At 36.9% G+C, this 27,522-nt stretch overlaps 2 protein-coding genes across 12 annotated transcripts in view; both read left to right on the top strand.

Annotated features, from left to right (window-relative positions):
- prkd2 (protein kinase D2) overlaps positions 1 to 3,774 on the top strand; it is a 48,788-nt gene extending 45,014 nt beyond the window's left edge. For both annotated transcript variants that reach the window (XM_067364913.1, XM_067364914.1), the window contains exon 18: positions 159 to 3,774. In XM_067364913.1, the coding sequence (XP_067221014.1) occupies positions 159 to 383 (225 nt within the window). In that variant the 3' untranslated portion in view covers positions 384 to 3,774. The remainder of the gene's footprint in view (positions 1 to 158) is intronic.
- A 5,147-nt stretch (positions 3,775 to 8,921) lies between these two features.
- On the top strand, positions 8,922 to 26,307 carry gpr184 (G protein-coupled receptor 184). Of its 10 annotated transcripts, none has more exons than XM_067365225.1 (6): positions 9,707 to 10,206; positions 12,347 to 18,176; positions 18,907 to 18,940; positions 19,157 to 19,188; positions 19,431 to 19,543; positions 22,137 to 26,307. In XM_067365225.1, the coding sequence occupies exons 5-6, from the start codon at positions 19,448 to 19,450 to the stop codon at positions 23,085 to 23,087; spliced, it is 1,047 nt and encodes a 348-aa protein (XP_067221326.1). In that variant the 5' UTR covers positions 9,707 to 10,206; positions 12,347 to 18,176; positions 18,907 to 18,940; positions 19,157 to 19,188; positions 19,431 to 19,447; the 3' UTR covers positions 23,088 to 26,307. The 10 variants fall into 10 exon arrangements, with proteins under 10 accessions (XP_067221323.1, XP_067221326.1, XP_067221328.1 ...); XM_067365227.1 differs by having other exon boundaries at positions 18,910 to 18,940; XM_067365222.1 differs by adding an exon at positions 8,922 to 9,004 and having other exon boundaries at positions 9,972 to 10,206; positions 12,347 to 19,188.
- Positions 26,308 to 27,522: the final 1,215 nt, after the last annotated feature.

Raw genomic sequence — 27,522 nt, forward strand, 5'->3', positions numbered from 1 at the left:
GAGGAGCAAATTACATTAAGGACAAATAAGCTCCCTAAGTAAAGCGCTTTTAGACACCGCAAAACAAAATGGATCATCATTAGCAGTGGCGCCCTTCTGTCTTTATCATCTCCTTACGTGCTCTCCCCCTCCCCCACCTCCCCCGTCTGCTCTTTCAGGATTACCAGACCTGGTTGGACCTCCGAGAGCTGGAGTCAAAGCTCGGGGAGCGTTACATAACCCACGAGAGCGACGACAGCCGCTGGCAGCAGTACGCCCGTGACCACACGCTGCCCTACCCTCCTCACCTGGTGCCCCCGCCACCTGCGTCCGACGACGACGAGCTGGAGGGCGCGGAGGACGCTGATATGCAGGGGCTGACAGAGCGCGTTAGCATCCTTTGAAGAATAAACCGACATGCCGGACGAGAGGAATGAATAGAACCTGCCAGAACTTTAGCAACTTTTAGTGCACCACGAGCGTAGGATGGAGGTAGTTATGTAGCCCTCTGTATGAAAGCGTAGCTTCGTGTGTCTTTGGTGGTCAACAGCAGGCCCTCTGAGCTCTGACCTCCTTCAGCCAGAGGACTGGCGATGATGTGTTTCTGAGATGCAGATATTAAGGTCGAAAAAAAGAACTGTTTGGATCCCTGCACAGGCGCAAAGTCGAACTGTTTGTTGTAGGCCTGTGCGAAAGAATTTCGGCCAATCTGTTTTAAGGAAACCCTTATTTAATTTGACTGGTTTTGGGTTCGCGTCACACAATTGTACATCTTTCTTAAGGTGCAGTCACATTTACCACTGTTTAGCAAATTTTCATGAGCCAAATCCAGTCATTTCATAAGGAATCCACAAAATCAGGAATCTTGCATGAGGGTGAAAGATTTTGAGATTGTCACACAGATTTGCCAGGTTTTCCAACAGAAAAAGTTTGAAAGTGACTTCTGTGTGAGCAGTGCTTCATACATTGTTTTTTTTTTTTTATATATATATTTTTGACTTTTTTTGGTAGGACAGTACAGATCAGACAGGAAAGCATGGGGTGGGGAGAGGGGGGTGGGATAGGCATGGACCTCAAGCTGGGACTCAAACTCTGGTTGCCGGAGGCACAGTTGCGATATATATAGGGGTGCATTTCCCAAAAGCAACTTTAGCTAACGGTTGCAAGTTCGAACGTTGCCAACATAGTTGAACGATTTGTAGTTTCCCGAAACCATAATTCCAATGAGCAGCAGACAGCGTCACAAACTAACATAGTTGGATTTATAGCTCTCGAGCTGTGGTTAGAAGCATAGTTTCTTGTAAAACTGACATGTGGACTTAAAAAGATCATGGCATAGATAGATATTGGGCATAATATGCTGACATATGAGGGAACCTGCAGTTTATCAAACCTCAAATAAAGCAAAACGACAGGAAACAAGTAGTCCTCAGTTCGTTACAGCAACATGTCAAAAAACAACTCGACTCCAGGAAGCGAAACTTAAATATGCAGTTATTATTTTGTGTCAGTATGTTGAATTTTGGGAAAAAAATAACAATAAAATATACAGGGTATTATTTTATGTATTGTCTTCACAACTCATCAATTACATATTTACCATCTTATATTCTGCATAATTGGATGTTTTTAAATAAACGGTGACAAAAACAATACACGTTTTAGGGGTGGATGATATTACAATATATAACATTGATATAAGTAATCACCTGGATTTAGACCTACTTATATTGTATTTATAAAGTGTTCACAGGCAAATTTTCTTTAAAGGTGCCTTAGAATTAAACATTGAATTTATCTCGGCATAGTTGAATAACAAGAGTTCAGTACATGGAAATACATACACTGAGTTTCAAACTCCATTGTTTCCTCCTCCTTATATAAATCTCATTTGTTTAAAAGACCTCCGAAGAACAGGCGAATCTCAACATAACACCGACTGTTACGTAACAGTTGGGATCATTAATATGTACGCCCCCAATATTTGCATATGCCAGCCCATGTTCAAGGCATTAGACAAGGACAGGCACGTCTGGATCTGTGCACAGCTGAATCATCAGACTACGTAAGCAAGCAAGAACAATAGCAAAAAATGGCAGATGGAGCAATAATAACTGACATGATTCATGATAACATGATATTTTTAGTGATATTTGTAAATTGTCTTTCTAAATGTTTCGTTAGCATGTTGCTAATGTACCGTTAAATGTGGTTAAAGTTACCATCGTTTCTTACTGTATTCACAGAGACGAGCCGTCGCTATTTTCATTATTAAACACTTGCAGTCTGTATAATTCATAAACACAACTTCATTCTTTATAAATCTCTCCAACAGTGTGTAATGTTAGCTTTAGCCATGAAGCACAATCAAACTCATTCAGAATCAAATGTAAACATCCAAATAAATACTATACTTACGCGATTAGACATGCTGCATGCTAGGTGCCCTAGCTAGTTAGTTTCTACAATGATCCATCATATTATGGTGCTTATGCAGTAAGGTACGTCATTGAATGGGAAATGCACCCCTGTATGTTGGAGCGCTGCCCATGTGGCAACACATTCTGACAACACATTGCTACACTATTGACAATAGATAATGGATCTTATGGATCCGTTATGTTCTGCCCTTCAGAGTGAGTAGGCCATAGGGATGCTCTCTTCCGACTGGAATTGCCAAATGTGACTGCACATTTAAGAGGACATGTTCTTGTATTCAAAAACAAAATGGAAGAGAATTAAATGCAAGATTGTGTGTTTATAAAAGTTTAACTATTTTTTAACTCAGCACAGTATTTTAAAATCTCAACACTTGTTGGAGGACGTTGCGAGATGTGACACAATGGCCAGAGACTTTCCTCTGAATGTGTATTTTCTGACAGCGGTGCTTTGAATGCGATGAATTAAAAGACACAGCTTTTCTGAGATGGTTTTTATGGTCTAAACTGTCTAAAGGTGCGTTTACATTTACATTAGATGCTCTGCAAAATGCCATGGGTGAAATCCAGTCATTTAATTAGTAATTCATGTGATTTAGGAGTTTTGTCCCCCAAGAAGATTCCTATCGGGTTTATGTTGGTCACGTGAACAACAGAAAGCTGCTTGGTTTGAAAGTGACTGCATCTTCATACATCTCTATGCTATTGACAATAAATAATGGACCTTTTTTGCCCACAAAATTTCGGCAACAACTTAACTGCAAATTGAATAACAGAGAAAATCAAATAAGTTAGTCAACCTCACTAATCAACTAGTCAACTATCATGACTCTTCCGTAGTTCATCATACACAACAGACATACGTCAACAGACTGAGCTATGAATCCCCAGGTCTGACGTGGTCTTTGCATTCAAAAGAAATGTATCAGTCATGATTTAGTGATTTAGTGACTGGAGTTTTTTTTTGTTTTTTTTTTTGTCAACTTTAGTTTCAGATCTATTTTTACATATTACTGAGAATCTTGTCATCAGTTAGGGTGATGTTTCCTCTGAGAAAGAACATCATCTTATAATAACTGATAATGTCTGACTGATAAGAAGGGCACAGAGACTACCTAGACTGTTCTCAGATCAGCAATGGGCTAGTTCAACTGATCTTCACTAGTGGAGCTGTACTGGTGGTGTATTATTACTCCTAACTGACCCTAGACCTGAGCATTAGGCTGCATGTCACTGAGAATTAGGTTTGCTTTAAACTTATTGCTATGAAGGACTGTTTTGTACACATGTAACCTTAGAAATTATTATGTAGTTTGTGGAAGGGAATGTCTGAGCATTTCCAGTAGATATAATAAACATGGTGATACATAAATCTGTTTAAATGAATCTTCTTGAATTCTGATGTTTGAGTCATGTTGAATTCTTTTTATCCTCTTTCCCTGATTGATTCTCAGAAGAATCTAGCAGAAACAAGGATAGAATGATAAACAAAAATACATGGAGAACTTCCAGGTTCAAAACGGTTTGATAGCATCTGTGCACACAGAAAATAACTTCCTCAATTTATAAAAAGCAAGTTTGAGTAATGCACTTACAATGGAGAAAGGCATTCGAGAGGGTTTCAAATATTAATTCTTATACCATTATACAAAAATGCAAAAGTGTTGAGCTGTAAAGCTGTCTAAATCATCTGTGTAAAATGCCTGTTATGCTGTTTTAAAGGTTCCTACACAGCAAAATCTCCAGAGTTAAATCAACTCTGCTCAGAGTACATATGGTCCCTCTCTAAATAGTGTTAAAATAACACTAAAGCAGAGTTAAAGTTAATGAGATGATTAAGCAATTAATTAAATAATGGTTGTGGATTAGTGATGAACACCTGCTGTTAACAAGCAGAATCACTGAAGAAAAGAGAAACACAAGAACTACAATTGACTTCAGTCACAGCCTTATTAATTGCTTAATTATCTCATTAACTTTAACTCTGCTTCAGTGTTACTTTAACACTATTTAGAGAGGGACTATATGTACTCTGAGCAGAGTTGATTTAACTCTGGGGATTTTACTGTGTAATTTGTTTTGGATGTCTCCTACAATAGGTTTACATGCATCCAATATCAAAAAACACTTTTTTTCCTCATATACATTGCAGCATCACCTCAACTCAGTCTAAAAACGATTCGTTAACTTGTGTCCGAAATAAAATACTTCCCTACTATACAGTATGCAAAAACAGTAGCCTACACCAAAATGATTTGTCCGAATACATAGTATTCGAAACACGATAGGGGAAAAGTCCCCGGATGACCTACTACTTCCGGCGAGATTCTGAAGTGTGCATTCGATGGACACTTTACTATCGCACAAGGCCACAGGAGGGGATTTATGAATGGAAGTGAAGCAACACAATTGAAACTGGTATGTCACGTGACAGTAATGTGGATGTAGTATGTCAGAATTTAATTCATACTACTCATACTGTATAGAGCAGGGGTGTCCAAACTAGAACCTGGAGGGCCGCTGTGCTGCAGATTTTGGCTCCAACTCCAATTAAACACCTGAACCAGCTAATCAAGGTTTCACTAGGCATATAGAAACTTCCAGGCAGGTGTTTTGGAGCTGGTTGGAGCTAAACTCTGCAGGGCAGCGGCCCTCCAGGACCGAGTTTGGACACCACTGATATAGAGTGTACTTTTTTAACAGTCGTGAAGTAATTTCAAGTGTCTCATGGAGCCCGTTTCCGAGAGCCTACTCTGCTCAGGTTGGTCAGATGGCCCGGTCTGTTGTGATTGATCTACCACTTACAGTGCATGTCGGAAAGGATATGCCCATTACCATATCTGAATTTCAGCTCTGGATCTTCTTGCATTTACAGTAATACAAACAGTAACGATGGCGTTGTATTAATTCAACCCCAAACTTTTGAACAGCAGTGCAGATGTTTCAAACTTCCTGAATGAAACGTTACAGGATTTTAATGTGGTCACATTTTGAAATATAATTACTATTAAAATTAACAATTTAATTGTCCATATCAATCAAAGGTGTGATTAATGAATGTAGTGTATAAAGATGAATGTGTATGCATTTCAATTTTTTCTGCTCCAGTATCTTGCCACTATAGACCTACTTCAGCTGTTAGTGCATTATTGTAAAAACATTTTTTACAGACTAATAAACCAGTCAAAATCATTTTATGTGATAATCAACAATATGCCACAAATACTGCTGACAGAGTTTAACCTCTTTTGAACCCATAAGTGAAAGTTCAAACTAACATTATGTAAGGAATAATTGACTCCAGGCCGTTGCATTACACCTCAGGTGTGCTTTATTTTCTAAGAATTCAATGGCCCACAGTCAAATATTATTTATGCTACAGTTACCACACCTCAAGACATTTTTCTGATGTATTTCAATACATTTGTCAGGTTTTTAGTCCTTAAACACTCTTGTGTTGGACTAATTTGTTACGCATCTCATCCCAAGCCTCCGTTGATAATTCCAAAATAGTCTTATCTAGCAAAACAATTGGCCATTTTCTAAAACAAAAATAAAAATGTAAATACTTTTTAAACACAAATACTCGTCTTGCACAAGCTCTGCGATGCGCCACACATTATGTCGGAAAGGTCACACGTTCATTTTCTCCTTCAAATTCAACATCGTCCAACATCGTTTGACTTAGTCTTTGCACTTAGGGTGCGTTCACACTTATAGTTCAGTTCGTTTGGTTAATTTGGTCCTGACTCCTGACCAAAGAAAAAAAAAAGGCCTGATCCGATTAGCGTTCAGATTGGCAATTTTATCACCGAACCAAAAGATACCGAACCTTATAGGGATACATTCACAACGTGATTGGTCGGATTTTATGATGTATTGCCTATTTTGAGACGGAACTTACCGAACATCCGAAACAATGCTGTTTGCTGAGGTAAATGCGCTCGTTGTGTGTGTGTAGCGGTGCGTAGCCTGCATGTGATGGTATTTTGGCCAGCTGGGAACTCGTGAAGAGCTTATAAAATGTGCAAAGTAGTCAAAACACTGGCGGGAATCCATCCGTCACACACACACAAATGATCTGCTGTGAGGAGACGGGCGTCTGATGCCTGTCATTGGCAAACTCGCGTCTATGACGAGAAAAACTGACATGCGTGAGGATTCTCTCCTTTTTAGGGTCTGGTCTTCCTGTTTTTGGTTCGTTTACATGTCTTTGGTCCGTTTTGCGGTTATATATCATTCGAACCGCACCAGAGTTCCATCTTTTCAGCGGTCTCTCTCCGCTTGTTTGGTGAGCATCAGGGTTCGGATGGCAGCGTTCACATATGTTCAAATGAACCGCACTACATTGCAGCATCACCTCACCTCAGTCTGAAAACGATTCGTTACTTTGTGTCCGAAATCAAATACTTCCCTACTATACAGTATGCAAAACAGTAGCCTACACCAAAATGATTTGTCCGAATACATAGTATTCGAAACACGATAGGGGAAAAGTCCCCAGATGACCTACTACTTCCGTCGAGATTCTGAAGTGTGCATTCGATGGACACTTTACTATCGCACAAGGCCACAGGAGGGGATTTATGAATGGAAGTGAAGCAACCCAATTGAAACTGGTATGTCACGTGACAGTAATGTGGATGTAGTATGTCAGAATTTAATTCATACTACTCATACTGTATAGAGCAGGGGTGACCAAACTAGGTCCTGGAGGGCCGCTGTGCTGCAGATTTTGGCTCCAACTCCAATTAAACACCTGAACCAGCTAATCAAGGTCTCACTAGGCATATAGAAACTTCCAGGCAGGTGTTTTGGAGCTGGTTGGAGCTAAACTCTGCAGGACAGCGGCCCTCCAGGACCGAGTTTGGACACCACTGATATAGAGTGTACTTTTTTAACAGTCGTGAAGTAATTTCAAGTGTCTCATGGAGCCCGTTTCCGAGAGCCTACTCTGCTCAGGTTGGTCAGATGGCCCGGTCTGTTGTGATTGATCTACCACTTACAGTGCATGTCGGAAAGGATATGCCCATTACCATATCTGAATTTCAGCTCTGGATCTTCTTGCATTTACAGTAATACAAACAGTAACGATGGCGTTGTATTAATTCAACCCCAAACTTTTGAACAGCAGTGCAGATGTTTCAAACTTCCTGAATGAAATGTTACAGGATTTTAATGTGGTCACATTTTGAAATATAATTACTATTAAAATTAACAATTTAATTGTCCATATCAATCAAAGGTGTGATTAATGAATGTAGTGTATAAAGATGAATGTGTTTGCATTTCAATTTTTTCTGCTCCAGTATCTTGTCACTATAGACCTACTTCAGCTGTTAGTGCATTATTGTAAAAACATTTTTTACAGACTAATAAACCAGTCAAAATCATTTTATGTGATAATCAACAATATGCCACAAATACTGCTGACAGAGTTTAACCTCTTTTGAACCCATAAGTGAAAGCTCAAACTAACATTATGTAAGGAATAATTGACTCCAGGCCGTTGCATTACACCTCAGGTGTGCTTTATTTTCTAAGAATTCAATGGCCCACAGTCAAATATTATTTATGCTACAGTTACCACACCTCAAGACATTTTTCTGATGTATTTCAAGACATTTGTCAGGTTTTTAGTCCTTAAAACACTCTTGTGTTGGACTAATTTGTTATGCATCTCATCCCAAGCCTCCGTTGATAATTCCAAAATAGTCTTATCTAGCAAAACAATTGGCCATTTTCTAAAACAAAAATAAAAATGTAAATACTTTTTAAACACAAATACTCGTCTTGCACAAGCTCTGCGATGCGCCACACATTACGTCGGAGAGGTCACACGTTCATTTTCTCCTTCAAATTCAACATCGTCCAACATCGTTTGACTTAGTCTTTGCACTTAGGGTGCGTTCACACTTATAGTTCAGTTCGTTTGGTTAATTTGGTCCTGACCAAAGAAGAAAAAAAAAAGGCCTGATCCGATTAGCGTTCAGATTGGCAATTTTATCACCGAACCAAAAGATACCGAACCTTATAGGGATACATTCACAACGTGATTGGTCGGATTTTATGATGTATTGCCTATTTTGAGACGGAACTTACCGAACATCCGAAACAATGCTGTTTGCTGAGGTAAATGCGCTCGTTGTGTGTGTGTAGCGGTGCGTAGCCTGCATGTGATGGTATTTTGGCCAGCTGGGAACTCGTGAAGAGCTTATAAAATGTGCAAAGTAGTCAAAACACTGGCGGGAATCCATCCGTCACACACACACAAATGATCTGCTGTGAGGAGACGGGCGTCTGATGCCTGTCATTGGCAAACTCGCGTCTATGACGAGAAAAACCGACATGCGTGAGGATTCTCTCCTTTTTTTTTTTTTTTTTTTTTTTTTTTTTAAGAAAATGACTGTTTCTCTAAATAAGACTCTTATTCCTCGGCTGAGATTGTGTAGAGTCCTTTGAAGCTGCATTGTTGAACCCCAGTGAAGTCCACTATATAGAGAAAAAACCTGGAATGTCTTCCTTAAAAAACTTAATTTCTTTTCAACTCAAGAAAGGAAGACATAAACATCTTGGATGACATGGGGGTGAGTAAATTATCAGGAAATTTAAATTTTAAAAAGTTGCTTTCAGTTAAAACAGCTCAAACATGCATTTTAGTCTGAAACTAGGCTTAAGCCTTATCTGTAAAAACCAGGGACAAATGTGAGAAGTAATTCAGAAACCTCTCTGTACTCTAGAAATCAGTCAATCAGTGAAATGAATGAAATTGCAAACCAGGAGAAACAAGAAGCATGAACCAAAGTAATGCTGTAATGAACTCAAAACAGTGTGTACTCATATTAGAATAAGTCTTTTATACGAGTCTCAATCCTTCTCATTACTGGCTCAGTTGTAGTCAATAATGTATGAAATTCATTGAAAGGTCAAAACACCTTTAGAGAAATGTGAAGCCTATACCTTTTTTTTAATCAAAAATAAGAGAACTGCTTTACATTTCCTAGTGGAACATCACCTTTAAATAATTAGTTAAGAGAATAGGTTTAACTTCATTTCAAAGAAATCTCAGATTTCCCAGAATGCCTCAGACTGAGAAACAATAGGTGGTTTTGCTTTTGAGGGGGTGGAGGTGGTGGTGGTGGGGGGATTTAATTAAACTTTGATTCTAATAAGGTTATACTGATGTTGGAAAAAATCTGGGGGAAAAAAAAAAAAATGACTAAGTGCTCATAATGCAAATTATGATTTTATTCCATTATGGCAAGTGCAGAGAGCATGTAGACTGTAGTTTCTGTTTTGTGTAACAGGAAGTTGTGGCATTGTGTAGACGTCTGAAACAAACTGTACCTTCAGTGGAACTTTGTCATCTTCTGCTGTTCACTACCGTGTCTGGAAAAAGCTTTTACTCATTGTGGTTCTCCATCACATGCAGCTCAAAAAAAAAAAAAAATTCCACAAGTCCTAGCCTAGCATCTTCCTGTAAACATGTGTGAGAAATGTTTTATCTCTCCTCCCCTTTCTCCCTCTCAATTCATCTCCTCTCCATCCACTCAGCGGCCGAACCTGCTCTCACAGGGTCACTTTTGATCATCTCCGGGCAGGAAGCGATACTGAAGTGCATGACAACCCCCTTCATGTCTGAGATACTCTTTTCTCAGAGCTCACGTGGGACTGCAGCTGGACTTGAGGAGGTTCTGGGGCTGAGCTTGTAAAGTTACACCGCTAGGATTGGGTGGACACTGGTGGAATTGGAGGAGAACATTTTATCATTTCTTGTGTTGATTTGCAGGTGAGATTCTCTCTTTTCTGGGCTGGTTTCAATACATGAACTTATAGTGGAGAATGAGTGTGTGCGTGCGTATGTGGGTATAAATGAGATAAAATCAGAGGGTTAGACAGTCTGCTATAGATAGTAACTTGAGCAGTGCAGTTGTCAGAGACTTGATCCTAGTAACTTAAAATGTTTACAACACTTGGATACGTATTTGGCACATTCAAAGAAATGGGTGCCACTTCAAGTACGATGAAGAGATTTGAAAGTTTTTTTTTTTTTTTTTTTGTCTGATAGTATGTACAAAAATACAATGTTTAATAAATTGCATTGTGGCAAAGCATTATGGGAGATAATTATACATTCTTAAAGGTATATTGTTGACAGTTATTTTGATATTATGATATCATTAAAATACGAGGTGTGTTTTAGAATTCAATGCTGATGTTTCTATAAATAACTGCTTTCACTTACAAAATTATGCGGTAACAGGGTTGACATTTTAAGATTCGCTACTGACGATAATAACAAACCATAAGATGAGGGGCAGAAAAAGATCAGACTTTTGGCTTGTCTTTGAAGAGCTCTTGAAAGAATGATGTTGTAATTATGATAGTTTTAACAATTAGTAATCAATGGAACAGTACTGGAAAGGGGGCAAAATATGATGGTAACAGGGTTGATGCAGAGTTTGGAGACATAACTTAATGTCTTTTAATGCGTGTGTAATGTATTATTAAAAAGACTTGAAGCTGTGTCTCAAGGCTCTGTATCAACCCTTTACATTATAAAAAAGTGCATCTTACTTAATTCCATTAATTTTCCATTAATTAGTAGTTATTAAAAATAATCTTTTCAAGAAATAAACTTTTTACCAAATTTGTTTCCATCATATATGTAGAATAAAAGCAAAATGTTTTAATGGCTCTAATGGCAGCCATTTTATATCATAAGTGGAGTGCACAGTTCCAACCCCCAATAGATTTTTAAATTTATCTCCTTACTGCCTAACCCATCGTGTTTTTTTGGGTCATATGTCTCTGCATTGATTTAAAGGCACAATATGTAAGATTTTTGGATTAAAGTATCCAAAAACCACTAGAACAATAAGTAACACTTTAGTATAGGGAACACATATTCACTATTAATTACAACGTTTCCCTCAATAAATTCCTAATTTACTGCTCATTAATAGTAGTTAAGTTTAGGTATTGGGTAGGATTAAGAAAGCAGAATAAGGCCATGCAGAATAAGGCATTAATATCTGCTTACCCAGACAGCAACATAGTGTCGGCCCAGATCCGGCCCACATCTGGTCCGTGTGTAATCCACATATACCATAAGTGGGCCAGATCTGGGCCACACTATGTTGCTGTCTGGGTAATAAGTACTAATATACAGCCAATATTCTAGTAATATGCAAGCTAATAAGAAACTAGTTAAAGGGATAGTTCACCCAAAAATGAAATTTGATGTTTATCTGCTTACCCCGAGCGCATCCAAGATGTAGGTGACTTTGTTTCTTCAGTAGAACACAAATGATGATTTTTAACTCCAACCGTTGCCGTCTGTCAGTCAACTAATGGGAGTGAATGGGAACTTGAACAATAAGAGTTGAAAAAACGTGCATAGACAAATCCAAATTAAACCCTGCGGCTCGTGACGACACATTGATGTCCAACGGTGTATTAGAGGTAAAAATTATATAAATACTGTTCAGTTTCTCGCACAAACCGATCGTTTCATGTCTTAGGACATCAGTGTGTCGTCACGAGCCACAGGGTTTAATTTGGACTTGTCTATGCAAGTTTTTTCGACTCTTATTGTTCGAGTTCCCATTCACTTGCATTATTTGACTGACAGACGGCAGCGGTTGGAGTTAAAAATCATCATTTGTGTTCTACTGAAGAAACAAAGTCACCTACATCTTGGATGCGCTGGGGGTAATTTTTGAGTGAACTATCCCTTTAAAAGACCCTAAAATAAAGTGTTACCGAACAACGTTATATATTTTGTTGACTCGTGTACTCACAATATTACAAATTTTTCCAACAATTTTTAAATCCAGAGAAATCAGCTATTTTAACCTCATAGTCTCATATCAGCCACCGAGCGAACGCACAGAGTAACGCTGACATAACTTTCAACATGTTCACAGGATGCCTCAGGATGGGAGTTGGCTAGGGAGTGATTATGCCATTCAGAGTGGCTGACAGGAGTTGCAGTCCACCACTCTTCTTTCCAGACCACTAGCTTGAACCTCAGGGGTGCTCATTAAACCTGTAATTACAATAGCAAAACAAAAACAAAGCAGTGTAAACACATTATGTAAGCTAAGGTAAAGGAAATGGACAGGAACTCTCCATTAAAGTAGATTATGTGTTTATCAATACTGTACAGTAACTGCTTACTGAGGAATCCAGCGTTGTCCCTTCCTTTCTGGACAAAAGTCTGAAAATAACATACTGATATTTTGAATAATACTATTGCTAACATTTTAAGAGCAAAAAAATCTGTTAGAACATCCCTAAAACATAACAAAACAATCACTAACGCGCACCATCTTGTGGCCTTTGCTTTATTGAACCCTGAACATGCAATTTGATAGTAAAAACACGCAGTGAAAACAACCGATGTTCCTTTAAGAGAATGCCACTGTTTTTAAATGTTTTTCAGCAGCTGTATGAAGTGCACTTAATTGTATTGACTGTGCACTTGTAGTCAACTTCAAATATTAAAAATATATATTTTTTGAGAACGGCAGATGTCCACTTTGCTATAATGTCAAATTAAAAGTTTTACTTTAAAGTCCATTTTAAATGTTTGCTGTTTTAATAAACGTTTCTCGCAGTACACTTATTTTGATGTGTTGACTAAACATGTAAAGTACTTGATTATAATTTTAATTGTAGTGTGTTATTTGATATTACATTTAAGGTTAATACATTTTAATGTAATTGTATAATTATAATCGCAGTTAAATCATAACATGAAATTAAGTGTGCGAAAAAAATGACATTTAATTTGGAATAAGTATATTATGTCTGTAATAAATACTCTTTTAAAAATGCTACATTGTACTTCCTTTTCACAAGGGAGTCAGTAGGAACACAAATCAAACCATGTGTTTCATTACTCACTTGATCTGTTATGGGATTTTCATGTCAAAAGTTCTGTACTTGGAAAATTTTAAAGTAAAGTACCTGAGATTTTCCTCGCTAAACTTCTAGGGTAGAGTCCCTTTTTGTGGTTTGGATTATGTGTTTTTGGTTTAAATTCATTTCTTGGCCTGTAATTTCTGGTGTGTGTCTGCAGGTGCAAAACCAAAAACATCGTCATGTTTGACGTTTAAAAGCGTCAGAGCATCAGAGATACACGGCATATGTTGGGGTGGGGTCCGGTGGGAGTTAATTATTCATTTCTTAAGTTTTAAAGTGAAGATTACATTTTAGCAACAGTAAATAACGTGCAGTTTCTGTTTGGCGAATCGTGATCTAAAATTCAACCACATCCTATAGCCTAAATGTGCACACCACATTGCCCACTTAGTTGGTGACGTAAATTGGACTGTGAAATGACAGTATCATTTGCATAGACTTCACAACAAATGAATCAGCACATCATCATCGCTTATAACCTTTAGGATTATTCGGCACTATCGTCATTCACAGCAGAGCTGAGGGGAGGCTGTGTGTGATGCAGCTTTCAATTATTAATGTATTGTATGGGAGACTGTTGTGTATTTGCTGGTTCAATCTAATTCGACATCTAAAAGTCTTCTTTGAAGCTTTGAGAGTGTGTGCTCAGGTTACCCAGTTATCGATTTTTTTCCTCTGTTTTACACGGGTAGGGTGAATTGCACACGTTGCTTAAAAACCGTTGGTCAGTTAGACCTGAATTGAATTTAAGCATGATGCACCACTGGTAGGACAATCACTATAGCAGCTAATGTTGTTAGTACGGCTGTGTTTGATATTGGCAGATTAAGAAACCCATTAAGAACTCAAGATCTCTTGAATGAAGCAGATGTCTGTGAATACACTGCATTTTTAAAAAGCTCTTGGAACTTAAATGTTTTACATGTCTTTGTTTGCAACCACTTATTGTGTACTCTGTTTCAGCTATTTTTAGAGTTCAGATCCATAAGAGCATCAGTTCAATTGTAGAGGGTAGTGTGCTTAAAGGGATAGTTCACCCGAAAATGTAAATTCTGTCATCATTTACTCACCCTCAAGTTGTTCCAAACCTGTATGAATGTCTTTGTTCTGCTGTATACAAAAGAAGATATTTGGAAGAATGTTTGTAATCAAGCAGATCTCGCCCCCCATTGACTACCACAGTAGAGATCTGCTTGGTTATAAACATTCTTCCAAATATCTTCAGCAGGACAAAGAAATGTATACAGGTTTGGAGCAACTTGAGGAGTAAATGATGACAGAATGTTCATTTTTGGATGAAAAATGTACTTTTTAAAAAATGTACTTGCTGATAATATAACATAAATAATAAAAAAGGCCACTTTCAAGAGTACACTGTAAAAAAATATATTCATGATTTATCACAATATTTTTTCTTTTTATCAGATCAACTTAATTAATGTGGTTCACATAACATAATATTTTGAGTTTCTGTTGATTAAACCAATTGCCTTCATTGTATTAACTCAAATTTTTAATTTCAATTAGGGATACACGATATATCGGTATTGGAAATTTTAGCTGATATATTAAAGCCAATAAATAATGGCTCATTTTCTTCAGCTGAGACACTTCCGATCCGTCTCTGAAGTTTAGCATGATGGTTTTGAATTGCTTGAAATATGATTGGAGTCACTTCAAAAAGGAAAATACAGTTAGGTTAAGTGTAACGTGCAGTGCAAATCTGTCATTAGGCTACATAAAATCATAATGATATAATATAACATCATTATAATTGTGTGCTTGGGACATGGCATTTTTGGTGAGACTTTTGTTTTTTGTAATCAGGCTCTCAAAAATTATATAAAATGTTGGATTTAGGTTTATCAGCCAATATATCGGTTATCGGCTTTCAATTATCGGTTATTGGTCACAATTTTAATATCGGTGCATACCTAATTTTAGTGAACTCAAAATTTTAACCAGGGAACTTACTTTTTTAAGTTAAACCAACAATTCTTTTTTTTTTTTTTTCCAGTGTAAATAGTGCACTTTGTAATAATGTCAAATTAAATCTTTTAAAGTACATTTTAAATCATTGTTTTAATAAAAAAAAGTGCTGTTCTGTGATGTGTTGATTAACATACTAAAGCGCATATACTAAATTATAATTTTTATTGTAGTGTTATTTGATATTGCAATTAAAGTTATATTTCAAATGTACTAAATAACAACGGCATCATTTCAAATGTGTAATTACAAATAAGCCTATATTTAAATACATGATATACAAGTTTCAACCAAGTATATTTTAGTTTAAAATAAATTCTTGTCAGCACATTTGACAGTACACTTTGTTTATTTCAAAGACAAAAAAATGATGAAATTACATATAAAAAAAAAAAAAAAAAAAAAATGTACTTCAGACCTATAATTAAGTGGGTCAGAAAGCACTCTAAAGCTTTTAAGCCAATTGCATTTAATCTAAATTTAAACTATAATACATTTTTATCTAATTGCAATTAACATGCAGTTAAGTGTCTGAAAACACTCAGTTCACACTTAAAGGAGCACTATGCCTTAAACCATTTGGATCTGTTTATATGAAACTTAATTTTAGGCATCATGTTCTTAGGACAAGCCTGCTAACATTACACAAATCACACTGGTACATGCAGCTGAGAGTAGAGGTGCTTTCCTGTGCAAAATCTGCCTCCATGATGCTTTGGTGTCATGAGTGGTCGTTTGTTTCCTTGTTAAATGTCAAATGAGCCCACCTCATTTGCCCAACACTGTCTCATTTTGGTCTTTAGATAAAGCTTGATGAAAATTTACAAATATTAGCTGACAGTTTGCCATTCATTCATGTCTGTAGCAGAAATTAATCAAGATGAGTTACATTTATATTTATATTTACGATTAGGAGTATAATGAGCAACACTAAGAGTGATGAAATAAGAACAGGATATTAGTAGTGCATGTGTTGCTAAAAGGTTTTTTCCTGTTGTATGAAGAGGTGAAAAACATGTTTTTTTTTTTTTTACTGTGGTTGTGGTGTGTTAGCATTTCTCCCAGGACTTGCACTGAAGAGCAAGAATTGAGGAGCTGCAAACCCTTCATGTGTGGAGACTGGCAGCTGTATAAGTCGGCAACAGTATCTTGAATTGAATCTAGCAACAAGTGAAAATACTTTCCAAAGGTTAAAAACAAGCTGAGCAATAGCCTTTAAGATGAACTCTAGGGAATGTGCAGGTAGTGATGGAGTGTCTAGCTGTGAAATTAATTGAGCAGCACAGACATGGACCTTATGGAAATTGTAAAATGCTATGAATAGCATCTTTCAGAGAGAATTCAAAGTGTACGGCTCATCACTCGTGTTATCGGAGAAAATGCATGTGTATATATGCAGCATTTGAACAGATGTAAAGGCTCTGCTGACAAATATTGATGATGTCAAAGATCTGTGTAGGCAAAAGCAGCTGGAAACCTTTCGAAATACCAGATTTGAGGCTTAAATTCATTATAAACCCACTCAGTCCAGGCGAAAAACTTTTCTTTCCCTGCCGGTTCAAAAGAACAGGTTTGCTCAACCGTGAAATTAAGTTTAACACCAAGTTTGACATTTTGCCTTCAAAATCAACAACATATCATAAAATATATAGCAAATAGACAAGGAAAGAATTCTGGTCACAGAGTTAACAGATTACTTTCATCCTTCTGAGCTGATATCTGGGTAATATTTGTGTCGTATTTGAGCGTTTATATTGCACTGCACTGTAAAAAGTAATACTGTCTACTCCATCAAATTTCGGCAACAGATTACAAGCAATATTATTAATTAAATTCAACAAGTAGAATTGAGTTGGATAATCAAATTAATTCCTTAAAACAAGTAAAATTTAAGTAAAATTTAAACAAAAGTATCTGAATAACAGACAGACGTCCAAGAAGTTGCCAACATTGAAGACACATGATGATAACAAGCAGAATCACTGAAGGAAAGAGAAACACAAGAATTAACAGAGGTTCAGATGTTGATGGTCGCCATTACGGTGATCAGTGTTTTGTTTAGTTGGCCAGTTTGAACCTTTGCTTTTTTTGTTTTTCATGTTTAATTCTCCATCAAAATCATGGCACATACAGACAGTAGTACTGGGATGACATTTTGTTACCCAGTTTGTTTTTAATTAATTACCAGGCTTCCCGCAAGCTGTTATTTCTGATAAGAATGACTGTGCAACCTTTTGTGAACCTTGATTTTTAGGGGAGTGTAGTGTGTAAATAGATGAATGAAATTTCCTTTTCAGGTAGCTTATAAATAAAACAACACATGTGTCTGGTAGAATAACTATTGTGAGTGAAAGACACATTCATACTGCAGTGGATTTTATTTGAAGCGCAGGTGTTAACCTAAGACCCTTTCACTGACTCGTTGCTGTTGGTCTCGGCTGCATTGCATCTATACGTAAAAGGCAAAGTTTTGAGCTTCATATATGTTTTTCTCTTCTCACTCAAACCACAAACGTTATGCAACTTGCAGGAAGTTTGTGGTTATTAACTGGAGTCTGCGTTTTTAAGAATATTTCTGGTTATGTGTGTGATGTGCAATATAAATTCTCTCATTTACGAGAGTAGACTAGTTCATTAGCACATAGTCTGAGTCACCCTTTCAATAGATTCATTTTACACACGTCATTGCAATTACTACGTGAAAACTCCACAGATTATTTATAGAAAGGACCTTTTTAAACATCACTATCTACATCAACAACAAACAACAAATAACAGGGACAACGTTTGCGGTTAACCGCATTACAGTTAAACAAGAACTCAAATTTTAAAAACGTAAAGGTAAGTAGTTTACCGCTCTTTCACATGCTCAAAGGACTGATCAGCATCTGTTATGCAAATAGACAAGTAGCTGTACAGTGTGCTTTAATAATGCTTGTGAAACTTTACCATGTTTTTACAACACTAAATGCAGCCACTTTGTAATGTTGTAAATTCAGGCATAGCCTATTAACCCTTACGAAAAAGAAGTATACTTCAAGTTCATTTTATGAAGTATACTTGAGTATGTTTAAGTGTATTTTTAAGTATACTTCATATAGTAAGTATATTAATATCAATACACTAATAGTAAACTTGTAAGTGTACTATTTTAATACTGCTTAGGACTGTAAAACTTTACTGTAAATTTACATTATACTGTATTTTCATAAAACAGTAACATGCTGTAAATTTTACAGCATGTCTGTAAATATACAATAGTTTTCTGTTTTCAGCCCGTTTCACTCATAATACAGTATAATACTGTAGAGGCATTCTGATTTTTTTTTTTTTTCCCCGCGCTCATTTCAAATTTCTAGGCATACATCTTAGCTTCGGTCCCAACGCTTTTAGTGCTTCACGTCGACTCTTCAGGGTTTAATGTTATCATTAAATGATATTTGAGTGAATATAGTGTGCAGTTTTAAGCTTGTGAAGCGTCAGTTCGTGAGTCACGACTGGACAACGCTGCTGAGAAGACGGAGATGTTATTTTCCGCCTGATTAATCAAAACGTTTGTTTCTATGTCAAGAAGATGGATAAACGATTGTTCGGCTGAGAATACGGTAAGTCAGTCTTTTTTTGAGCTTTTCGTTCACGTTTCTACTTTGTTGTGAATGATTTGATCTTGAAATGTTTAACTTTTGTTCCTCATAAGCAAACGGTTCATGTTATAGACAAACCTTAGCATATGTTATTCTTACAACCTGATTTTATTCCCCCGATTTTATTATTTTAATCCCCATTTTTAAACTTTTTTTTTTTTTTTTTTTCCGTTTCAGGCTGAATCATCTGATGTAGCTCCATTGTTTACGTAAGTGTTATGCTTATTTTCAAGTGTATCAGGTTTATGACAAAGAATTCAGTGAATAAACGATTTTATTTTGTCAATTATTTTAAGCATTATTTTAAGAGGCATCTTTTCTGAAGTGTAACAGGACACATTACTGAGATCATATGTTTAGCTGTGAGTCCTTGTGTTCACAAAAATGCTATGGTGCATATATTCACAATATATATTTTCTCCTTTTTTCTCTTTCTTTTCTGCTTTTTTAGGCACTTTGACATCAACCATGAACACGGCTCAAGAAACAAGAAGGGAAAGTGACTTCCAAGACTGGCAACACTTTTTCTTTTTTCCCAAAAAAAGGAGCAGTACTGAAAAACTTGTAGGCCTACTATTTGTTTTTACTCCACATTTGGAAAAAGTAAATAAGATTGCTGTATTGTTCATTGATAACTGTTGAGTGCATTTAAAATGTTGACCTTTCAAGGTTGCAATTCTCTGCTTTTTTTCTGTAAAAAAAAATAATAATAAAAGTTTTAAAACTCAAAGTATGTTGCTTTCCATTTCCTTTGCCATAACATAAAAACAAAAGTATATTTTTAATTATTTAATGACAAATATAAGTGCAGTATGAAAAGCTGTGTACATGCAGTTAATAGCTGTAGATAAACAGTATAATACTGTAAAAGTACATAATATTACAGCAGGATACTGTATTAGGTAATTACAGTACTATACTGTAAATGTTGTTTACAGAAGTAGTACTGTAAAAATACAGTAAGTGGCTACTAAATTTACTGTAAATTTACAGTGAAAAGTTTTACAGTGTAAGTCCAATTTAGTATACTTTAAGTGTACTATCATTGTAACTTTAAGTGCGCAGCTATACATTTCTCATTTGTACCGCATCTGTATTACTAGTAAACTTAAGTAAACTAGTAGATTACAATTTTAGTACTTGTAGTACACATTTTATCATGGACACCAAATTTACCACATAAACTTTAATTGTTGTAAGCTTCCAGAACTAAATGAGCTTTTAGAAAGCTCCTGAATACTGATAAGGGTGTAGTAGATCTAATAGATAAAGGCAACTCTTTCCATAATCTTGGTCCCAAAACTGCAAAAGCACGATTACCTTTTTGAAGGCAATTTGTCCTATACTGCAAGGAGTTTTTGGTTTTCTGACCGCAGTGCTCTAGGGGGGATTATAAGGAATCAACAGATTAGTAAGGTACGTGGGGGCCTGATTATTTGAAGCTTTGTATACAAACATTAAAATCTTATATTTGACTCTAAAATGAACAGGGAGGCAGCACAAATTTGCTAAAAACGGTGTAATGGATTAAAATTTCTTGATCCTCTTTAAGCCTCGCTGCAGCATTTTGCACAGATTGCTGTGCCAGGGATGCCACAATAGAGAATTACAAAAATCACAATGTGATAAAACAAAAGCATGAATGACTCTTTCAAAGTCTACATTTGATTTTTTGCTAGGAGACGCAAATTATAAAAGCAAGCCTGTACTACCAAATTTGCTTTTCCATTTTTAATTGATCATCTATATAAAGAAACCTAAATCTCGTACCAACGTTTTACAGTGCCAATGGTCTCGAATCTAAAAGGACCTTGACAGAGTCATTTGACTGGCCAAAAACAATGACCATCTGTTTTGTCTTTAACATTAAACAAATTTTCATCCACTTTTTAACATCATTTAGGCAAGCTAAAAGAGAATCCAAAGATTTTGTTGGGTGCCTTGGTAAATACAGTTTAAGTGAAATAATGGAATGATACTCCATATGCTTTCTAAAGATGCTGCCCAACGGGAGTAAATACAAAGAAAAAAAAGTGTAGGAGATAAAACAGACCCTTGTGGTACACCCCACAAAAGGCATTTTTAGTGGATGTTGAATTTCCATAATTGACTGAAAAATATCTATCACTTTCAAAGGATTTAAACCATTTCAAGACCATATCTTTTAAAACTACTGTGTGTTCCAGGCGAGAGATAAGGATATTATGGTCAATCATGTCAAAAGCTGTGCTGAGATCCAGCAACACTAGAATAACAGCATCTCCTTTATCTAAAGCTAAAAAAACAATCATTTAACACTTTCAACTGTGCCGACTCTGTTCCTGTGGGCTGCTTTAAACCCAGATTTTACTAGAGTTTCCATTTAAAAGTGAAAGTAATTGTTGGAAAACTACTTTACTTAATTTTCTAGACAAAAGGCAGTTGTGAGGTCTATAATTCTTCATATCATCACCTTTTTAGTTTATGAAGTATACTTTCAGTAAACTAGTAGTTTAGTAGGCTATAGTTTTATACTGCAAGTATACTTGTAAGTTTTCTTTAAGTGAACAACATCACACTTATAGCTTACTATTTATAAATTATTTTGCACTTTAAGTATACTACTAAGTTCCTAGTTAGGTTTTTTTTTTTTTATAGGCTACTTAAACTATAGCTTCAACTATATTTTGTCTAATTTTAAAAACATTTTATTATAGCTTCATGCGTCATTTTTTATCAACACTTGAATGTGGGTTTAAACATTTTAAACAAAAAGCTGAGAAAATTGAATTTTTTTGTCAAAGATATTGTCCAGATGGGATTCAGAATGATGATCAAAATAGACTTAAAGTATTCGTTCAAATTAAGCACACATGTTTTTTTGTAAGGGAAAAAGTCATCCATAGTTGTATTTGTGGTGGTTACCAAGGTCTGAGTACAAATAATATAGTTAAACTATGCAACAGTAAATTATGCAAAGACTGTGGTAAATTTCATTTTAAAGACAGCTTGAAAGTAATATGTGGTTATCTGATGGTTGAGTTTATTTTTTTGACTGTATTTTTCAGAGAATAAATGAAAATACAGCAATTCTGAATATTTTAAATGATTGGCATTTCATGTAGAATTCACTAACTGTAACCAATGAATTAAATTTAAGCTTTCTTTGTGCACGCAGATTATGATGAACTCAACATTCAATGCAAGCAACTCATCATGTGTGGTCATGAACCCGTCGGCAAGTCACCTGCTGATGTCCATCTACATCATCGCCTTCATCCTGGGACTGCTGTTCAGCCTGGTCACCATTGGCCCCATAATTCAGCAGATCTGCAGAAAGAACATTCTAGGGATCTACCTTCTCAGCCTGTCCGTCTCGGATCTCCTGTACATCCTTACCATGCCTCTGTGGATCTATTATTTAAGCAACAACCACAAATGGACCCTTGGCCAGGGACTCTGTAGTATGGCTGGCTTCTTTTATTACTCCAACCAGTACATCAGCATCTTTATCCTCTGCTGCATCTCCATCGATCGCTGCCTGGCCATCACCTTCCCTCTGAGAGTCCAAGCCTTCCGGCGCCAGCGCTATGCCTGGATCATCAGTGGGCTGGTCTACGTTTCTGTCATGGCCTTGCACTGTTTGGTGCTGTACCTGGACAAGCTGGAAGATCCCCTGGATGATAGCGACCAGAGCTGCTACGAGACCTTCCCCATGACAGAACGCATTGCGATGTTCAACCTGATACGGGTCGGAGTTGGCTTCTTCGTACCGCTGGTGATCCTCACAATATGCTACTGTTTGATCTCAAACAAGGTGCAGCAAAGTACAGGGGTGGACATGCAAGGCAAGCGCAAAGTGAGGCTTTTGTCAATTGGAGTCATTGGCATTTTCTCTTTCTGCTTTGCACCGTACCACATCCTCCTGATGATAAGATCCATCATTTTCTTTTCTGTTGGAGAACAACAAAGCTGCTTCTTTGAACAAGCAATGTATATACCCTTCACTTGCTCCCAAGGGCTATCCAGTCTGAACAGCATGGTGGACCCAGTGCTTTATGTTTTGGCGAGCAATGGAGTTAGGGAGGACATGAGGTTGTTCTGTTGGAAAACGAGCAGAGACAAATGACAGGAAGCCCTCTTGTTGGTTCCAAGTGGAAGACAAGAGTAATAAACTTGAGTTAAAATCAACTTCAAAGTAGATTTGTGCCTGACAGAGCACTGTTTATTTGTAATGTGGGTGTATTTGGGTGTATTTGCACCCATTCAAGAGTAGTGCAAATCAGTACCCAGCACAAAATTGCCCAAACCGCTTGTGCTGACAGCACAGGCACAAATTTGAGGATGGTTTCTGAATGTTAAGATGTGGAGGGAGCACACATAGCTGCTGTACTTTTCTGGAACTCCACCACTGACATCCAGACAGCTGAATCAAATGTGTTCGACTAATGTGCTTGTCTGGATTACAGTGATTTTCTTTATCATTCGATGAGTAATTGTCAACATGGCTGTAAAACCTGCTTTCTGCAAGGCAGCTTTTGGTAAAAAGCACCAAGTTGTGTGAGCAAAGCTCATCTGTAATATGCCTAATCTGCATAGAAATCAATGACATGTACTGGCAATACTGATGCTGCAGCATTTTTTGTGCATTTAGCATCTGGTTAAACTGGATTGTGGTGGCTTATTGAATAATAACATAGTGTTTAGTGCTGAAATACTGTGCAAAAACGACTGTTTAGGGAATTAGCCACTTTATGCAAGTGTTGTAACCAGGGACCAGTTTCATAAAGACAGTCACTAAGTCAGACTAGCAGTTTGCCAAAAGGGTAATTTTTGGGGTTCAAATTAGACCTGTTTAAGTAACTTACTGAGAAATGTTATGACCAGGCTTAAAAAAAACTATATGGCTAACTCTTGATCCCAAGTCCAAGATCATATTTTCATGGTTTTGGTCTTGGTCCTTGATTCAGAGTTTATGTACATATTTTCATAGTTTTGGTCTTTATCCTTGAGTCTGAGTCCAAGACTAAATTTTCATGGTTTTGGTTTTGGTCCTCTATTCAGAGTTTATGAACATATTTTCCGGCACACATCTTGTACATGTGGATTACACAAGGACGAGACGTGGGCCAGATCTGGGCCGACACTATGTTGCTGTCAGGATTTGGTCTTAGTCCTCCAGTCTGAGTCCAAGACAAAATTTTCAAGGTCTTTTCTAAACTTTCATGGATGATTTGGACTCTCTCTTGACTTGATCTCAACTCTCTTCTGGTCACTGTCCTGACTCAGACTCGAATTAACTGGTCTTGACAACAACATTCCTGTCTGCAGATGTTAATTTATTTATTTATTTTTTAACTCAGAATCCGTTTAATCTATTTGTGTCGAAAAAGAAAAGGAATAATTACTTTGCTGTTTTATCTGAGATAGGACGTATGTCTGTGTCTTTACGAACACCAAGAGGATGTTTACAAATTATGGATTTGCAGTGGAACAGGACCTGGATCTCTGTCTTTGAAGGACCCTTGAATCACTTGAACTTTCTATGTAAGAGCCGTACTCAGCCCAAGTGTTGTTATTGTGGGATAAAGCCTCGCTTGTTAGTCCTGTTTAATTCACAGACAACTCCCTGTAACGTACCGTTAAACCAGATTTAGCTGTTAAAGATTTAATCTGGGTGTTAAAAAACAACCTGTTGCAATGTAAGCAATTTCAGTGCTCAACATGTTGCTATTCTCTCTTCTTAATATATTACGCTCAATAAAGCCACATTTTCATTCCTGTAATTTACCAATGACGCAAAGAAACTAAATTATGAAATAAAAGAATTGCTCTGATTCTGACTCTCATGAGACATTAAAGGAAGTGATACTTTCGTTACAGTTCTTTAAATGAAGGTAAAATGAGGGGGTGGGATCATCTACCGACAGCTTAATCATGATGCTTCTGAAAAACGAGCGACCCATATCACACCATCAACTGTTCTAAAGCGCTGATGACGAGGAGCGCTTGTGTAGCATCTCTAACCGTTATCGCCCACAATACACTTTGTACAGTTTTGTTCCCCCACCTTCTGCTAGCATGATTGCCTCTATAGATGAGTGGCTCTCGTGTGACTGCGGTCTTCTGTAAGTCTGTGAGCGAGAGTGGCCTTCTGCTCTACTGTAAAATGCCTCAGACCAACTGAATGGAGTGATTTTGAAGTGTGAGCGAAGCAATGAATTGCAGCTTTGAGTACCTGATCTGCAGTCTGAATGGTTTAAATGACTGCTCGCTTTCACCTATCGCACCAGACGCCGCCGTGCCATTCAGGGAAGATTGAAATGGGATGCGATATAGTGTCAGAACTTGTCATCCGCATATATGGGCCAGAACATTTCTGCAAGGTTCACATAAGGAAAGAAAGCCACATTCTTTCTTCATAATACATGTATTGCATCACAATAGAACTAATGTGTGCTATTCTGCATTACACAATGAAGCTGCTGCTGAGGTCTCACCACAGCAGGAAGTCTGGAGGGATTTAGAGAAAGAGAACAGCACAGAACACTGTGTCTGCTTTCCTCCACTCAAGCAATTGATTTGCACCTTCCTGAACGCAGACAACAGATGGAGGTGAGAGAGCACGCACATGAAAGAGCTGCGCACTGGCATTGCATCAAAATGCAAATAATTGATTTTGTGTAACTAACGGCTGAATCTCACAAAAACATGTCTGGGTCGCATTTACCCCATCCCCCTAAAAAAAGAAAATCAATAAAAAAATGAAACATATTACTTTGAATGTGTTTGTACACATACACTATAGGGTTCACGCCATATACTGTAACTACGATATTTTGACTCGTAAAAAGTGTTCACGTCCTCGTAGAGCTCGTAATTACAGTTTGTAAGCTGGGAGTTTTCTGAAAGCTCCCACGTGAACCACATGGCTGCTGTACCACCTGACCAATGTTGATAGTGGTGCCATAGAAACGCATTATTCCGAGACTTGAACAGCTCAGAATACAACGTCATGAGTTGTCATCTCAAGATTACGATAATTACAAGGTGGCGTGAATGCAGCATATCATCCAAAAGTTTGGGGTCGTAAGATTACTAATCAAATTTGCCTTCAGGAATTTATTCACCACTTTCAATGACATTCTGACAGTTACTCTAACTGTTATTCACGTGGCATAACCACAGAGCTCAGAATGACCTTTTGGACTGAGAACCTCATAGGGACATCTCAGAACACACCAAGTGAAATTCATTGATCCAAAAATAAGAAAAGATGTTGTCAGGGTTGTTGCAGTTGGGATCATACACCTCATTATTATTCTCACAACAAGTCAGCTTTTTCGTCATTAAAGCGCCTGGAATCCATTGTGGAATCCATTAGTGACTCTAAATGAGAGACTAAGAGATTTTTTGTCTTCTCAATAACCCATTTTTTCCCCATGCAGACCAAGGAGTATTTTATATGGGATTTATAATTTATTGTTTTGCAGCAACAAAGGTGTAATGTTTGAGGGAGTCACATTCACAACAGGCATTTGGTGAATGTCTTAATAAGAAGAGACTACATTAGCAATAGAAAATAGCAATTCAATGTGTTTTTGATTTATAATTTTTGATATTGTTGAATTTTGTTGAAACATATTTTTGATCTGAATTTGCTTTTTATTTTCACATTTTGCAGATAGTAACAAGTATTAATATTGTAGACAGACCTTTATAAATGGTTAAAGCTGTTGACATATTTAGCTTACCATCATGCTTTCTGTGGAAACCTATAAAATTAGTAACATTAGACATCTGAACATGATGTTCCATAAAAAAAATAAAAAAAATTGGAATTTTCAAAAGCCAGTGGCTTATTTCTATGATCATGCTCCTTAGTAGAATAATCTCTTGCATAAACAAGCACCCAAAATGATTAGTCTATATTAATTAAAAATTTAATTTATCTTGGCATAGTCAAATAACAAGAGTTCAGTACATGGAAATGACATACAGTGAGTCTGAAACTACGTTGTTTCATCCTTCTTATATAAATCTCATTTGTTTAAAAGACCTCCGAAGAACAGGTGAATCTCAACATAACACCGACTGTTATGTAACAGTCGGGATCATTAATATGTACGCCCCCAATATTTGCCAGCCCATGTTCAAAGCATTACACAAGGGCAGGACGTCTGGATCTGTGCACAGCTGAATCATCAGACTAGGTAAGCAAGCAAGAACAATAGCAAAAAATGGCAGATGGAGTAGTAATAACTGATGCATGATATCATGATATTTTTAGTGATATTTGTAAATTGTCTTTCTAAATGTTTCGTTAGCATGTTGCTAATGTATTGTTAAATGTGGTTAAAGTTACCATCGTTTATTACTGTATTCATGGAGACAAGAGCCGTCACTTTTTTCATTTTTAAACACTTGCAGTCTGTATAATTCATAAACACAACTTCATTCTTTATAAATCTCTCCAACAGTGTGTAATGTTAGCTTTAGCCACAGAGCACCATCAAACTCGTTCAGAATCAAATGTAAACATCCAAATAAATAGCATAGTTAGG

Source organism: Chanodichthys erythropterus, chromosome 17 (genome assembly GCF_024489055.1).
Source record: "Chanodichthys erythropterus isolate Z2021 chromosome 17, ASM2448905v1, whole genome shotgun sequence".
Lineage (NCBI taxonomy): Eukaryota > Metazoa > Chordata > Actinopteri > Cypriniformes > Xenocyprididae > Chanodichthys > Chanodichthys erythropterus.